The sequence below is a fragment of the Ahaetulla prasina genome, chromosome 1 (assembly GCF_028640845.1).
Source record: "Ahaetulla prasina isolate Xishuangbanna chromosome 1, ASM2864084v1, whole genome shotgun sequence".
NCBI classification, from domain to species: Eukaryota; Metazoa; Chordata; class Lepidosauria; order Squamata; family Colubridae; genus Ahaetulla; species Ahaetulla prasina.
The window spans coordinates 216,598,165-216,614,789 of NC_080539.1; the positions used below are offsets into that span (position 1 = coordinate 216,598,165).

Below are 16,625 nucleotides of genomic sequence, written 5' to 3' on the forward strand. Positions count from 1 at the left end.
GTGCATGCGCACCAGCCAGCTGGTCTTCACGCACTCCGGAGCACCGGAAACCTGAAAACCAGCCGGCCAGTGCGCATGCATGCGCCAGAAACCCAAAGACCATCTGGCCGGCGCATGCAGCTGGTCTTTGGGTTTCCGGTGCTCTCGCACACACACATGTGAGCACATGCGCCTGCACGTTCTGGTTTGGCCACGCGGTGCCAAAAAGGTTCGCCATCATTGATATAGCTATAGGCACAGCTGAACATCTGTGCATTGCTTTTGCCAGAAAAGCAAAGGCTAACTTCTCCCTAGTGAGGATCTTTTTTTAAAAAAACGCCATTGAGATTCACAGGCAAGACTTTGTGTGAAATTTCAAGTTTTATTTGATCACCAAAAAAGGAAATATGCTTTTTTTCATGTATGCCAACTTACCCTGAATTCATATTCAATTAAACTACCGATCTCATCTTCAGATTTCATTGCACTTTCCCCAATAATATTACCTCCAAAATATACCTGGGAAGGTTTAGCAACCCTGTTGTAAAAAAAAACAAAAAATAAATAAATATGAAAATGACTTTTAAAAGGGACCGTTTCTGGCACTGGTTTCTAAAGGACACTTACCCTGTAAGTGATAAAAGCAATTCAATAACAACTTTAGCTTTCGCAGTAATTGGTTCCAAATTAGTCTGGTTGCTTGTCCTGCAACAAAAAGGAAGCAAAATGATACTTCAAGGAATAGTTAATTATTTTCATGTTATAATGCAAATGCGTTCACAACCTATTCCTGCACTTAGGCCATATCTAAGTATTAGAAACAAAGTAGGAAACATGTTGAATCCCGTTTAAAAAAAAAAAAGATCTTACGTTTCCAATTTCAGATTGATATCCAGCTCTTTCGTATCGACATTAACCTTGGTTGTACTTAAAATCACATAAAATGTAACCTAAGAAAAGGAATAAAAAGAATGATTATACTATATTGAAGGCATAAATCTTCTATGCCGTAATTGGTTAATTTCCTGGGATTGATTAAAATCAGAGAGACATAACTGACATACTGGTGGCAGTGTCTTATTTGTTACTGAAATGTTTTAGTGAGGAGTTTTACAGTAAGCATTGTATAATTTCTAGCTTTTTAACATTATGTATCCTTCCCCTGATTCTCACTTTTTGCTAAAAGTGCAAAGTCTCTTTTAATATTACTTTTATTTATTTCTGCCATAAATAAGAAATAAGGAGTAGCTGCTTTGCTTAATTTCTGATACGTTTGATCATACAGATAAATATGGTTCTACTTTAATTTTTAAATTCAGTCATTTAATGAGGGGATAGTATGCAGGTAGTCCTGGACTTGCAGCCTGTCATGTCCATCTTCAGAGGAAAAAGGGGAAGGGCAGGGCCAGTCAGGGCGGGCCTTTCAGGATTAGGGCAGCTTGTAGACAGGAAGGGGCAGAATGAACATGAGAGTCAAGAGCTCAGGCGAGAAGCAAGGACCACTCCCTTCTGATCCGGGAGCATGGAGAGTGGAGAGAAGGCGAGATCAGTAAAGACTGAGCAGGCTACTCGGGAGAAGAGTGCCCCACCCATCTTCACAAGGCACACCCGGGGAATGAGACTTAAGGAGACGCAGTGGGGAAGGGCATTTGTCAGGAACAAATGCTGAGTTCCTGAAGTGTTGGGTGCCAACGTTTGAACTTCCCAAGAGTCCTTGCATTCTTTCTGGCTTTCTGGACTAATTACCTGGATCCTTTGCTTCCTGAACTCCTTGATTTGCCCTACTGGATTTATTGCTGTGCAGCCTTGGTGTACATAGCGCTGGGCTGGACTATTTGCAGCCAGAAGCTGCTTGAGGTATGTGTGTGTGGGGGGGTTTGACATCATTTTGCTCTGGGACTGGCCAGAAACGTGGGAGCATTTGGGGAAATTTGGAGCAATAAAGGGGCAGTTTGAACTGCCATCTGTTTGTGTTAACTCTGTGCCATGCCCTGGTCATCACACAGCCATTCATTTATAGAGCATTCAAAGTTACAGTAGAATTGGAAAAAAAAGTGAATAATGACCAGTTCTCACACTTACGACCATTACAGGATTCCCACAGTCATGTAATCAAATCACAAGTGCTTGGCAACCGACGTGTATTTATGATGGTTGCAGCATCACAGGGTTCTGGAAATGTCATTTGCAACTAGGGAGTTTCTAACAAGCAAAATTTACCTTGGAAGGATGGAAGGCTTAGTCAACCTTGAGCCGGTCAGAACTGAATTGGTAAATTGCAGCCAGCCGGCAGGCAGCAGAAGTAGCCTGCAGTACTGCATTCTAACCACTGCGCCACCACAGCTCATAAAAGAAACCATACTTACGGTAGAATTTCTTTTAAAAGGATTTCCAAGTTCACAGTCCACTTGAGAGCCATTTGGATTAGCACCACAGGAGATGAGTTTTTCCTGAATTAATTAAAAAAAAAACAGCTGCATCAAGCCAAAATTAAGTGAAACTACAGTATCTTTGAATATCCTCATCAATTTGGCGGAATTGTTTACCGGAAAGCTCTTCAACTCCCTGAAAGCAGAATAAGTCAAGCTGTCAGGAAAGGTTGCTACAAATTTCGCTTCATGAGCGTCTTCACCGTCTGTCAGGGGTTGCATGGCATTAGAAGGACTGTTGGTCACTGTGATTTCAAGGGCGATATCTTTCTGGTCTTTGAGTACAAGCACTGGAACATTGTTTTCCCTGGAGAAACAGAACAGAGTCACATCAATGGGAACTGGAGGGTAAAAGCGTTAATACCACATTCTTGCCAATTCCTTCTGTAGACTTACATGGGGAGATAGGCATATCTTTCGTCGTTTCCCTCTTTGGTGCAAAATCGGTAATGCATCTTCAGATTGCTGTGGCATATGTTGTCTGATCCACAACCTTCTTTCAGAAACTGCACCTAAGAGAGAATACAAGTTCAATGGTTTGGTAGCAAATGCCACAGGTGATATGACAAAAATCAAGAGGAAGGAAGCTGTTCTAATTTATTTTATAATATGTATTAATATGAGCAGCAGTCAGTTGTCTCATTATATGCAACCATAAATAGAAAAATAATTCAGACTCAATATCAAATCTATCAATCCCGTCGCCTTGTTGAATTCCCCAGAAAGTTACCTTCAGTTCTTCCTATCCTATTTTTTTTTTCATTTCCACAAATAAGTACCTTTGCTACTCCACCAGGATGGGATAAGACCCACTTCCCTATTTTTACTTTATTTCAATAATGTTTAGATCCAGGAATAGGACAGGTGAATCAATGTTGGCAATTTGTCTAGACCAGGGGTTGGCAACCTTAAACACTCAAAGAGCCACAAAGGTCCTAACCAGAAGCCCCCCATTCAATTCTGGAGCTGACTGGAAGTCCAGTTCTCCCACCATAGAGATTTCTCCTAGTGTGGCATCCTTTTTCCTCTGCCGACCGGAAGTCCAGTTCCCCCACCATAGAGCCTCCTCCTAGCGCGGTCCTTTTTCCTCTACCTATCCTAACCGAAAGCCCTATCAATTGTGGAGCCAACCAGTGACAGGGAGCCGCAGCAGAGGGATGAAAGAACCTCCAGAGCCACATGTTGTTGACCCCTGGTCTAGACCAGGTCTAATTTGGCAATTTTGCTCCTGATTTGTGGGCTTCAACTCCCAGAATTCCTCTGCCAGCATGGCTGGCTGAGGAATTCTGAGAGTTGAAGTCCACAACTCTTAAACTTGCCAAGTGAGACACCTCCACTCTTGCCCATCAACAATTCTCAGTACTAAGAAGTCGACGTTCTATTCATCAGGAGCAAGGAGGCCACCTTGTATTTGAACCAGCATTTCAAGCTCAGGGACAGGTTATCACAACTCTTAACAGGTGTATCACAACACTTAGCAGTACAAAATTATGGGAAGGAGGCTACAGAGCCATCAGTCTGTGGGAAGAGGAACACAATTTAATGTGCCTTTTTATTATCTCCAACAAGGGATGGAGGATTTACTTTTCATCCCCAATGCTTGCAACCTTCTTTTTTTTGACAAAATAATATACAGTATATTGGCACTGACTGAAGTGGCAAACATTGTTGAGATAATATTTCCTTTTTTAATAGATTTTCTAATGATGATATAGCATAGTAAGACCCTTATAGATATCTAGCATAAAGATTCAAGTAGATAACTTACCTCTGAATGCACCGTGTTGGGCTCACTAGCATTCAGAATTGGAGTAAGATCTGGCAGTGACCTTCCCTGTCTTCTTCTGGGTTTTACAGAGGTCTCAGGGGTATGAATTGCAATGCTAAGAGATACAGGAATTGGACGCAATTTATCTTTGATCTTTTCCTAAGAAATAAGAGAAGAAAGTTCTGATTAATATATGGATTTCACTCCAACTGGGTTGATTTGAAACCTACTAACATATACTTCCAGAAAACTGGAATATAATGCTATTCATTCATTCATTCATTCATTCATTCATTCATTCATTCATTCAACATACAAACAAGCAAGCAAGCAATTTATAGGCCACACAATTTCCAATAATTCTGGGTGTCCTACAATTTTAGGACATGTGATCCACAAGCTGGTCACCTGTGAGGCCTCCCTTGGAGACTCCTCTGATTCTTCCTTGGAGGCTAGCTCAAGAGAGGATAAGCTCATTCCTGCCATGTCAGGAACTGGGTTAATTAATTAATGACTCCGAACTGCCGGCTGAAAAAGATTTACAGGGGGGTCCGGCTGGAGACGATTTGCAGGTCAGTGAAGAGGAGGAGGAGCTGCCTTCCATGTTGGATCCGAGAGCACGACAGAGAAAAGACAAGAGCAAAGGAGATCTGCCAGATTCCTCAGGAGAAGGCCCCGCCCGTCTTGATGGGCACCAGAAAGCTATTTATCATGGCAGGCATTGCTGGGAAAAACATGTTTGGTTTATGGCTGTGTGTTTGTTCATGCTTCCTGCTTGACTTTGTGCTTTGGAGACTCTGAACTTCCTTTGCCAAGTGAGCTCTTGTGGATGTATTTTCAGTTTTGCCTGGCGGCTTTAAGTTTCTTTGGTGGACTTACTTGTTGGAGCAACTTTCTATTGTTTTGTGGATTAATTTTGGCCTGTTTGTGGCTGGATTTATTTGAGACAGTTCTGAGGCTGGGCAAAGGGAACTGCTGGGAGTATTAATAAACTCTAAAACCCATGTGTGTGAGAGTGTTGGGGCAGCACACTATCCCTATACTAATGTTGGGTTTGATTCAACTATAACCTGAAAATGAGAGCCCTACAACAATTGCAGCCCTTTTTTTACCACCTTACCTCTAATTCGAGCCTGCTATTCACACACTCTTCCATCTTCTGTCCTTTGAGAGTTACAGTTCCGCTAAATGGAACAGAGGGAAGCTTAGAAAAATGCACTCTTGGGTGCAAGCGTAATCGCTTCCTCTCATTTTCTGCTTCAAATGTATAGTCCAAAACTAGAGAAAGGAGAAGTATGAAAGAAAAAACAAAACACTTGGAAATAGTAAGGCTAAGAGATATAGCACAATAAAAATTGCACTCCATCCAAGCTAGGTCTATGAAGAAGAAAACCACTCCACATAGTTCGCCAACTATCCAAATACTTCTATTTTGAAAAATAATTATACTAGTTATATCTATCTATCTATCTATCTATCTATCTATCTATCTATCTATCTATCTATCATCTAGCTAGCTAGCTACTAGCTATCAACATTATCTATCTATCTACCTATCCTATCTGTATATATATATAAAACTGTAACTATAACTAAAATCAATCAATCAATCTATCTACCTACCTATCTATCTAACTATATATATAAAAAATATAACATATTTTATATATATATATAAAATACGTAGGTCTTTGGTTATTCGGGTTTTCTCCTGCGTAAAATTGGAAGTGTCTTGGCGACGTTTCTTTCATTGCTCCCAGAAGCACGAAGCTGAAGCCTGAAGATGACGAATGAGACTTCGTCGAAACGTCGCCAAGACACTTCCAATTTTACGCGGGAGAAAACCCGAATAACTGAAGACCTACATACACACACACACACACACACACACACACACATACTGTGTTTCCCCAAAAATAAGACCCTGTCACCCTGTCTTATTATATATATATATTTGCTAAATGATATAGTTTTGTGCCTTATTCCAATTGCTATATTTAAGTTCATTGGCACAATGAGTTAATACAGCCACATGATGGTTGATAATCTCAAGAATTACGGTAATAACATGGTGTGAGTTTTGTTTTGAAAGGAAACAAACAGAAGAGCAAAAAAAGTGCCAGTACTCTGCAGCCTTAACCGTTTTAGCACATTTTTGGTACGGGGTGGGGTGGGTTTAAAAATAAATAAATAAAATGGAACATATTTTCCTTGAAATGGGCATTCAATCCATTTTGAAGACAACTGTTCTAAATTTCAGATCTTTCAGACTTAAGAGGCCAAAGATCAACAAAGTACTGTCATCTTCTGGGACACTAATGATAGACAACTATTATTATAAAAACTTACTTATTTTCTGATTGAAGTTACTGTCACTGGCTGTATATTCGAAACATGATCTAATGTTCAGGCTGCAAAAGTTCAAGAGGATAAAAGTGATTTTAAAAAGCAAGTTTTATATGGCTGTCATTTGAGTTACTGTAAACTCAGAAAGGAAGGATCTCTTTTTGAGAGTCCTTCCTCTTATATTGGAAGCTCAGACACATTTTAGATAGCTATGGTTCAGTATGGTCAGTTGCCCTAACAACACAGTTTTGCACAAGGCCTGAGTTCTTTAGAAGCTAATTACATAATATAGAAAGTCCCCTATCTCTTGGAAAGCTTCCACATTGCGACTTTATCCTTGCTAGCCTTAGGAAACTGAAATAAAGTTAGTGTGGAGTTGGAGGCTCCATCAGGGAGAGAAAGTGTTCGATATGTGTCTAGATCTGCACCCGGGCACAGAGTTCCAACTAAGCATTGAAACGTCCTGATTCTGCTGCACAATGCATTTGTTGCTGTTCTAACTGTACCAAAAAGTCAGCACTGAGAAGAATAAGAAAAGGGAACACGGTCCTTTGTTTGCCTTGCTCTCTCCTGGGTTAAGGCTGGATTTTTTTCAGGTCTTTCTAGAGACGCTAGAGCAGGGGCGTCAAACTCGTGGCCCGGATGCGTTATGTGCTGGCCACGCCCATCACTGTTTTAGCAAAGGGGGGAAAGTCATGATATATCATGTGACGACAATGTGACGATGCGAGTTTGACACCCCTGTGCTAGACCGTGAATCTGGGACCTTTGCTTACAAAGCCCATGTTCTACAACAGAGTTAGGACCATCCTTAATGAAGGGGTGATGTATTTATTCTGTACCACTAATTTCTGAAAGAACCATCCTAAAAATATTAGCAGGATAATTGAGTACCCCTATGACAATACAGTATACCATGATATGACTAAAGTTCCACATAAACCACTTACATGTAAATCTTTTTTTCCTAAAAATGGAAACAAAAACAAAAGGTTCAATGGCTCACCAAAGGTTACCGGGTACTTCACAGTTCTTCATATTCAGATCAATTTTGTCTGGAGAGATCTTAATGGATTTTTTAATGCTTATCACAGGCCTTGATCTTGAAAGATGTGAAGCAAGGAGAGAAAAGGTCATTAAAATAAAAGTAGTAATAGGAAAGAAGAACTTACTATTTACTAATAAATAGCAAGAATAACTTGAAGCTTCAGTTTTAAGATTAGGATATCACGCAAAGAGAATGAAAGCTACCCTACTTTATTTTGTATAATAGTATATTAAAGTCATACCTATCCATGGGTAAATCATTTTATAGGGTGGTATTTGTGGGAAAATAGGAGGAGAAAGAAATACAGGTAATCCTCGATTTATGATGACAATTGAGCCCATTTTTCTTGTTAAGTGAGATACTTGTTAAGTAAGTTTTGCCGCATTTTGCATCCTTGCCTCAGTTGTTAAGTGAACCACTGCAGTTACTGGTACTAACCCGGTTGTTAAGTGAATCTGGCTTCCCCATTGACTTTGCTTGTCAGAAGGTTGCAAAAGGTGCCATGGAACACAGCAACGGTCATAAGTACGAACCAGTTGCCAAGCATCTGAATTTTGATCACACAAAGTGGGGATGCTGCAAAGGTCATAACTGTGAAAAATGGTCATAAGTCACTTTTTTCAGTGCCGTTGTAACTTTCAGTGATCACTAAACAAACTGTTGGAAGTCGAGGATTACCTGTATTATGTATGCTCACTGCTTTAAGTTATTTATAAAAGTAATGAAGGTAGGATTTAAAAATCTAGTAAGTAAAAATAAGTAAATGGTTCCATTCCAATCACTTATTTTGCACCCACTATCTTGGACCTCTTTGTTAATGGCATAAAATAGTATAAAATGGTATAAAAAACAAAGATCTCACAAGCATGAAACTGGACCTACGCGAATAGTAGTAGGGATGTTTCAGACTTTAGAACAGTTTCACACTGGAAATAATCTAAAACAGTGTTTCTCAGCCTTGGCAACTTTAAGATGGGTGGACTTCAACTCAGAATTCCTCTTTGCTGGCTGGGGAATTCTGGGAGCTGAAGTCCAATCCATCTCAAAGTCGCCCAAGGTTGTGAAATACTAATCTAAAATGATAGGAACAATCTACTCTGCACTACAAGCAACTGATTTGCATAAAAATCAACACATCGGAGCCAAGGTAGTTTGAATTCAAAATATTCTTCACACCCCTCAGTAGACTTAAGATTGTTATGGAATCTATCGGTCTTACAAATTTGATAACTAGCTGAATAAGCTTACTTTAAGAACCTCTTTTATTTATGGGGACAGTTAAACCATAGTAAAGACAGCACATACCTGTAAACTGAAACAGTATCTGAAAGAGATCCAACAGCAATGTCAGGGTAAGAGTTTCCATCAAGATCCATATTTCCAGTAATAGAGTACCCAAAGAATATGACATTATTTGTCGCGCCATCAAGAATCTACAAATGCAAAACGAAAGCATACAAATGCAGCACAGTGTTAAATTACTCTTTTAACATTCAATATGTGGGAACCTAGGCTGAGATATCCACAAGATCAGATGTCTATGGAGATTCTCAGTCATCCAGGTCATGGTTGTCCCAAAGGTACTTTTTCAAGAGGCAAGTGGGCTTTCTTGTTTTTCTCTGAAGACATTTCGCTTCTCATCCAAGAAGCTTAGAAAAATGCTAAAGAAGCTTGTTGGATGAGAAGCAAAATGTCTTTAAAGAAAAAGAAAGTCCAGTTGCCTCTTGAAAAAGCTCCTCTGGGACAGGATCAGATGCTTTCATCAACATGACCAAAGCAGCATTGCGCTGGAAGCTCCGCCCTTTTGTACGTGGAATGACATCGTAGTGCCAGCGGAGAAGGGACATAATTTGCATAACAACAATGCAACACTGCTTTCTTCATTTAGCTCCCACCCTTGACCCCATTTATGGAGAAGTCTTGAGGTGTCCCTTTAAGTCAATCTTGACTCTTGGCAATTTCCCAAACAGATCCACTGTATAAGTTGTTTGCCATTGCCTTCTTCTGGAATGCTTTTCAGTCTCCGAGTCTATGGTTGAAAGAAAGTGACTGGCAATTCTATCATCTACAGTATTAAACAGATGAAAAAAATCAGGATCCCGCTAGACAGAATGAAAGCTGCAAGATAGCTGCAAGATAGATGAATCACTGAACTGCAAGTAGCAGTTTATTTCAAGCCCTTTGCTAAGCAGGCCTCTGGTGGCTCAGCAGACTAAGTCTGTCTGTTATTAACACAGCTGCTTGCAATTACTGCAAGTTCAAGTCCCACCAGGCCCAAGGTTGACTCAGCCTTCCATTCTTTATAAGGTAGGTAAAATGAGGACCCAGATTGTTGGGGGCAATAAAAGTTGACTTTGTATATAATTATACAAATGGATGAAGACTATTGCTTAACACAGTGTAAGCCGCCCTGAGTCTTCGGAGAAGGGCAGGATATAAATTCAATTTTTTTTAAAAAAATTTCCTATGTAGACCAGTGCATTTTCCTAAACAGGAAACAATATAAAAAGAATATTCTGGTCGAACTGACCTTTGCTCAAATGACAGAACGCTTCTGAACTGTGAAGAACATTTTTGCTGTGTTCTTTTAAACTTGTTTGATTTGCCAGTTGTGACTTACTTTTTAATCCCCACAATTAGTTTGTTCATTAGTTTCTAATTCATCCCAGTTGCTATCTACACGCATAAGAGAATTAGCCATGCACCTCTTCATCTGTCTTTTCAAATTGTAAGCTCTTATTAGAATTATTGACCTACACAGTTAAGAATTTATTGTTGACTGCTCAGAACAGGTAGTCAATTTTTCCCAGATTTCTTGAATGCATAATATTTATGAATAATGGAAGAATCAATGGCAATTAAGAGAAATTATATCTGTATTTATCTGAGGTCATTTCTTCACTTCGTATATGAAGAAAACTTATGATCTGAAACAGAAAAGAAGAATCCAAAACCTGACTGAAAAAGAAAATATTCACAAAGCTAGCAGGAAGGAAGAAGACAAGCTTAAATGCTGGTAGTCAATAAGCTCATTTAAATACCCTAAATTTAAAAAGCGCATGTTGCTTTTGCAAGTAAGACAGCTCTTGAAAAAAACTAAAACTATATCTAATATAAACCATAAAACTATATATAAGAGCCAGGGTGGCACAGTGGTTAGAATGCAGTACTGCATTCTTCTGCTGACTGTCGGCAGTTTGATTCTCACCAGCTATAAATTGAGTCAGCCTTCCATCCTTCCAAGGTCGGTAAAACGAGGACCCAGATTGTTGGGGGCAATATGCTGACACTCTAAACCGCTTAGAGAAGGTGGTAAAGCACTTGTGAAGTGGTATATAAATCTAAGTCCTATTGCTATCTAAGTCCTATTGCTAATATCCTTACGTCAATGGAACGGCAGTGATACCATCAGCGGCTTGGATACCAGCAGCAGCGGCACTGATACCATCAGCGGCAATTGGCAGATGGCGCCGGCCATTCTGGAGGGGCGCGGAGCGGCGCTCGCTAGGAATGGCCGGGCTGGATCGTGGTTTGCTGCTGCCGGCCGCATATGTCCATCGGCGGCTGGATGTTCTGCCGCTCTATCCTTCAGTGGCATGGCTCAGCAGCATGGTTCTACGACTCCACCCATCTGATGGTTCCATTGGCAACATCTGGGACTGTCTGGCTGCGTTATGGCCGCATTTATCATCAGCGGCTTGCGGCTGGATTGTTTTGCTGGACTATTTTCAGCGGCACCACAGACATTGGACACAGGTAGCTTGGACATTTTGGATTTTAGATCTCTAGCTGACTTTTATTTATACCATCATTCGACATCTGCGGCTGAAAACTTTTTTCCTGTCCCCGGTATTTATTTATTTATTGACGGCATCAATTGTGGACGGCCTTGGACCTGATTATGGGCGGCACCAGTGGGTAAAAACTTTTGCTGTATCCATTATGGGCAGTACTGAATGGCAGAATCCATCAGCCAAACTTCCACCTTATTTATTACCCTTACCGGGCATTTGGCCCTGGTTTGTGACTGTCCTGACTTTGTCCATAGGCTACGATAACATCAAGTGGCTAGGGAACACCTTTCTTTTCCCCACTGTTATTTAATCTTTTAGCATGAAATATTCGTCCGCTGACCTCTTCCGACTGCGAGGTTCCCCCGCCTCGCAGGAATGGCCCTCCGGGTTATCGATGGCCGGCCTTAACGAGGGGTCTTGGGACCCGGAGAGGTGGCATGCGAGGAAGAAGAATCTGTGGGGGTTTTTAAACCGTTTTTAAATAAGGGTTTCTTAAGGGGAGGGATGCGACGGGTGGGGGGGAAAACCCGTCGGGGAGGGACCCAGCCCCTGTGCTAGTTCGCGACACTATTCCATCTTGTCTGGAGGCAGGGAGGGAGGACGTTCCAGGTTTAGAGGGATGTTCGATCTGTACGGTAAGTGGGAGAGGCAGATATGGCGGGGGGGAGGGGCCGTACCGAGTTGCGGGAGCACGCGTTCGATGTTTGAAAGCGATCGCGTGCTCCGGCCCCTCTGTCCCTACCCGTTCCTCGGGTGGTCGTGATCCTCAGAGCTTGGATCTTCGGCTGATGTTATGTAATGCAAGGTCCGTGGTTAATAAGGCTCCTCTGATTTGCGACCTTATTCAGGGGGAGTCCGCGGACCTTATGGGCATTACGGAAACCTGGTTGGGCCCAGAGGGAGGGGTCCCCCTGGTTGAGATGTGCCCTCCAGGTTTCCGAGCATTTCATCAGCCGAGGGTCCAAGGTAGGGGTGGGGGGGTGGCGGTTGTTATTAAGGAAGATCTAGAGCCGAGGGAGGCCACTATTCCTCAGATTGCCGGTTGTGAATCCCTTTATGTGCGGTGGGGTTATAGGAATCAGTTGGGCTTGGTGATCGCGTACCTGGCTCCTTGCTGCGTGACCACAGCCCTGCCTGAGCTGTTGGAGGTACTTGCTGCTGTGGCGGTCGAGTCCCCCAGACTTATTGTCATGGGGGATTTCAACCTGCCATCAGCTGGCTCGTCATCGACGGCAGCTCGGGAGTTCTTGGCTTCCATGACGGCCTTGGACCTGATTCGAGTAAATGATGGCCCTACGCACACGGGGGGAGGCACACTGGATCTGCTTTATATCTCTGGACAGTGGTTAAATGATCTGGTATTAGATGATTTAGTAACGGAACCAATGTCATGGTCGGATCATTTCCTCCTTCGCCTAGACTTCCGAACCGCCATTCACCACCGCAGGGAGACGGAACCTATACGGTGGTTCCGTCCCAGGCGCCTGATGGACCCTGAGAGGTTCCTGACGGAGCTTGGGCCATTCCCTGAGGATCTGGCCCACGGCACGACTGAGGAACTGGTCGTGGCCTGGGAACAGGCCGCGGCCGGGGCCTTGGACCGTGTCGCGCCTTTGCGGCCTCTGACCCGGCGTAGATCTCGACCGGCCCCTTGGTTCTCCGAGGGGCTGAGGGAGATGAAACGCCGGAGAAGACGCCTGGAGAGCACCTGGAGGTCCAGTCGCTCCGAAACTGATCGGACACTAGTTAGGTCCTATTCTAGGACCTACCTAGTGGCAATGAGGGAAGCGAGGCGTTCCTACGCCTCCACCCTCATTGCGTCGGCAGATAACCGCCCGGCCGCCCTGTTTCGGGTCACCCGCTCTCTCCTACATCAGGAGGTGCGGGATGACCCTTTGCAGGGACGAGCCGAGGAGTTTAGCGGTTATCTATACGATAAAATCGCTCAGCTGAGGGACGGTCTGGATCGAATTTGGGATGATCAAGCGAGGAGAGGAGGCACGTCTTGTTGAGTCCATTTGGGATGAGTTCGACCCTGTGGCTCCCGAGGACGTGGACAGGTTGTTGGGGAGGCTTCACGGCACGACATGTTTACTGGACCCGTGCCCTTCCTGGCTGGTACTGGCCACTCAGGAGGTGACACGAGGCTGGCTCCAGAGGATTATCAACGCTTCTTTGTTGGAAGGGGTTTTCCCTGCCGCCTTGAAAGAGGCGGTGGTGAGACCCCTCCTTAAGAAGCCTTCCCTGGACCCAGCTGTTTTGGGTAATTATCGTCCAGTCTCCAACCTTCGCTTTGTTGCGAAGGTTGTAGAGAGTGCTGTGGCGCGACAGCTACCTCAATACCTGGATGAAGACGTCTATCTAGACCCGTTCCAGTCCGGCTTCCGACCCGGATACAGCACGGAGACAGCTTTGGTCGCATTGGTGGATGATCTCTGGAGGGCTCGGGACAGGGGTTATTCCTCTGCCCTGGTCCTATTAGACCTCTCAGCGGCGTTCGATACCATCGACCATGGTATCTTGCTGCGCCGGTTGGGGGGATTGGGAGTGGGAGGCACCGTATATCGGTGGTTCTCCTCCTATCTCTCTGACCGGTCGCAGACGGTGTTGACAGGGGGGCAGAGGTCGACCGCGAGGGGCCTCACTTGTGGGGTCCCTCAGGGGTCGATTCTCTCGCCCCTTCTGTTCAACATCTACATGAAACCGTTGGGTGAGATCATCAGTGGTTTCGGGGTGAGATACCAGCAGTACGCTGATGACACTCAGTTGTACTTTTCCACCCCTGACCACCCCAATGAAGTTGTTGAAGTGCTGTCCCGGTGTTTGGAGGCCGTACGGGTCTGGATGGGGAGAAACAGGCTCAAGCTTAATCCCTCCAAGACGGAGTGGCTGTGGATGCCGGCACCCCGATTCAGTCAGCTGCAGCCGCGGCTGGCTGTTGGTGGCGAGTTATTGGCCCCAAAGGATAGGGTGCGCAACTTAGGTGTCCTCCTGGACGATCGGCTGTCGTTTGAAGATCATTTGACGGCCGTCTCCAGGGGGGCCTTCCACCAGGTTCGCCTGGTTCGGCAGTTGCGCCCCTTCCTTGATCGGGATGCCTTATGCACGGTCACTCATGCGCTCGTTACCTCTCGCTTGGATTACTGTAATGCTCTCTACATGGGGCTCCCCTTGAAGTGCGCTCGGAGGCTTCAGTTAGTCCAGAATGCAGCTGCGCGGGTTATAGAGGGGGCTACACGGAGCTCCCATGTAACACCGATCCTGCGCAGGCTGCCCTGGCTGCCTGTGGCTTTCCGAGTGCACTTTAAGGTGTTGGTTATGACCTTTAAAGCGCTCCATGGCTTAGGACCTGGGTACTTACGGGACCGCCTGCTGCTACCACATGCCTCCCACCGACCCGTACGCTCCCATAGAGAGGGACTTCTCAGGGTGCCGTCCGCCAAACAATGCCGGCTGGCGGCCCCCAGGGGAAGGGCCTTCTCTGTGGGGGCACCCACACTCTGGAATGAGCTTCCCCCGGGTTTACGTCAAATACCCGACCTCCGGACATTTCGTCGCGAACTAAAAACACATCTTTTTATCCGCGCGGGGCTGGCTTAAATTAGTTTTAAGGGAAATTTTATTAATTTTAAATGGGGTTTTTAGTATGGAAAATTTTAATTTCAGGCTAATTTAATAAGTTTTTAAATGGTATTTTAATTTGTATATTGTGTTGTTCTTACTTTTGCCTGTACACCGCCCTGAGTCCTTCGGGAGAAGGGCGGTATAAAAATTAAATAAAATAAAAATAAATAAAATAAATAATATACTGCATGTTTCTGTATTTCCTGACTTTTTCTATCCTTCACATTGAGATATGGACAGGAAAAACTGGAGCACTGAAAAGGAGAATAGGAAGGAGAATACGTGTTCTGTCCTCCTCCGCCTCCGTCCGAATGATGGCTTAATTAGCCGGCACTATCAGCTCTGGCGGCAAAAGAGCCAGCGTCTGCCAAGAGCCCTCGTTATCTTCCACGACGACGCTGGTGAGTCACAAACTTCAGCTCTAGTAATCAATGGATTTGCCTGTTACAAAGAGACACAGCAGCTCTGGCTGCCTTTTATATCCTGTGGGGTGTGGCTCCATGACTCAGCACTTCCTAGGCCTCATTATTTCTTCCACCTGGCCTGCTTCTGGTTCCTGGAGCTGAGCCAGGGAAGTCAGTGCTGCCGAGGTAAGTCCTGACGGCCCTTCCCCCTCACTGTCCAAGTCACTTTCTGGCAGCAGGCCCGGCTCCAAGTCACTTCTGGGCATGGGGCCAGGTTCGGGGGCTGGAGTCACAATACGTATGGTTCTCCCATCCCCAACATTTTGGTTCCTGAACATACTCTTTGGAGGGGTGGTGGTTGGAAGTGGTGGTGCACCATCAATAACATTACTGTCCATAATACATATTTGAAAGATGCAACACAGTGCGTTGTCTTCCTTATACCAATGCAATGACTTTTTCCCAATCTAGCATTGTTCTCCCAAGCTTGCAACTGCCCTCCTTCCCTTCCTGCTAAGGAAAATTGTTGGAGAGAGGCAAAATGCTTTTTCTACCCATTAACTGTGCCTTCTTGTGAGTCCATGTCATGGTAGCATGAACAGAGACCTAGGTCTACTAGATCCCTTAAGACATGTTTGAAACCAACAAAGGATTCCAATTTCCACAGGAATTCTACACAGAAAGTTCTTTTCGGACTATTAAAGAAGAGTGTGGAAAGGTAATGCATGCTTGGCACACTGATTACCATACAACGTCCGCCTTACACATTCATCAAATATGACACAATCTGCACAGAGCTGAAAACAGGGATGATTAAAAGGCAGAAAAGGAATGGGCCAGCACTTCTGGAAGAAAGGAAGCAGGAAGGGGAGCCCTGAAGATACTAGGCCAGGGAATCCTTCTCCGGCTAAAATGATGAGCGTTTAAATCCAACATATTGAGAAAGAATCAAGTTTGAAAAACTATAGGAAGGGCACCAGGGGTGTGTGTATGTCTAATATAATACTAGGTAAAATAAATATAGTATAAAAAGCCAGTAAGTGATAGAAGCTGATGACTTCAATGACTGGGCAGGAGCAAGTGAGTGGACGAAATTAAATTCCACTGCACACAGAAGCAAATGTTGCAAGCTAATACCTGTGCTGGTTTTGTGTTTATTCCATTCCTGGAGCCATGATAGAGATACACCTTGCCAAACTCTCCGTCATAAGGAGCCCCTACAGCAATATCTGT

General features: G+C 44.1%; 1 protein-coding gene across 2 annotated transcripts in view; it reads right to left on the reverse strand.

The window, feature by feature from the left end:
• Positions 1 to 16,625, reverse strand: part of ITGA6 (integrin subunit alpha 6) — a 75,424-nt gene that overhangs the window by 14,495 nt on the left and 44,304 nt on the right. For both annotated transcript variants that reach the window (XM_058190543.1, XM_058190534.1), the window contains exons 8-19: positions 16,530 to 16,621; positions 8,876 to 9,003; positions 7,529 to 7,624; positions 6,526 to 6,587; positions 5,297 to 5,454; positions 4,177 to 4,335; positions 2,805 to 2,920; positions 2,526 to 2,715; positions 2,346 to 2,429; positions 850 to 929; positions 607 to 684; positions 415 to 517 (exon numbers count right to left, since the gene is read on the reverse strand). In XM_058190543.1, coding sequence (XP_058046526.1) covers positions 415 to 517; positions 607 to 684; positions 850 to 929; positions 2,346 to 2,429; positions 2,526 to 2,715; positions 2,805 to 2,920; positions 4,177 to 4,335; positions 5,297 to 5,454; positions 6,526 to 6,587; positions 7,529 to 7,624; positions 8,876 to 9,003; positions 16,530 to 16,621 — 1,346 coding nt within the window. The remainder of the gene's footprint in view (positions 1 to 414; positions 518 to 606; positions 685 to 849; positions 930 to 2,345; positions 2,430 to 2,525; positions 2,716 to 2,804; positions 2,921 to 4,176; positions 4,336 to 5,296; positions 5,455 to 6,525; positions 6,588 to 7,528; positions 7,625 to 8,875; positions 9,004 to 16,529; positions 16,622 to 16,625) is intronic.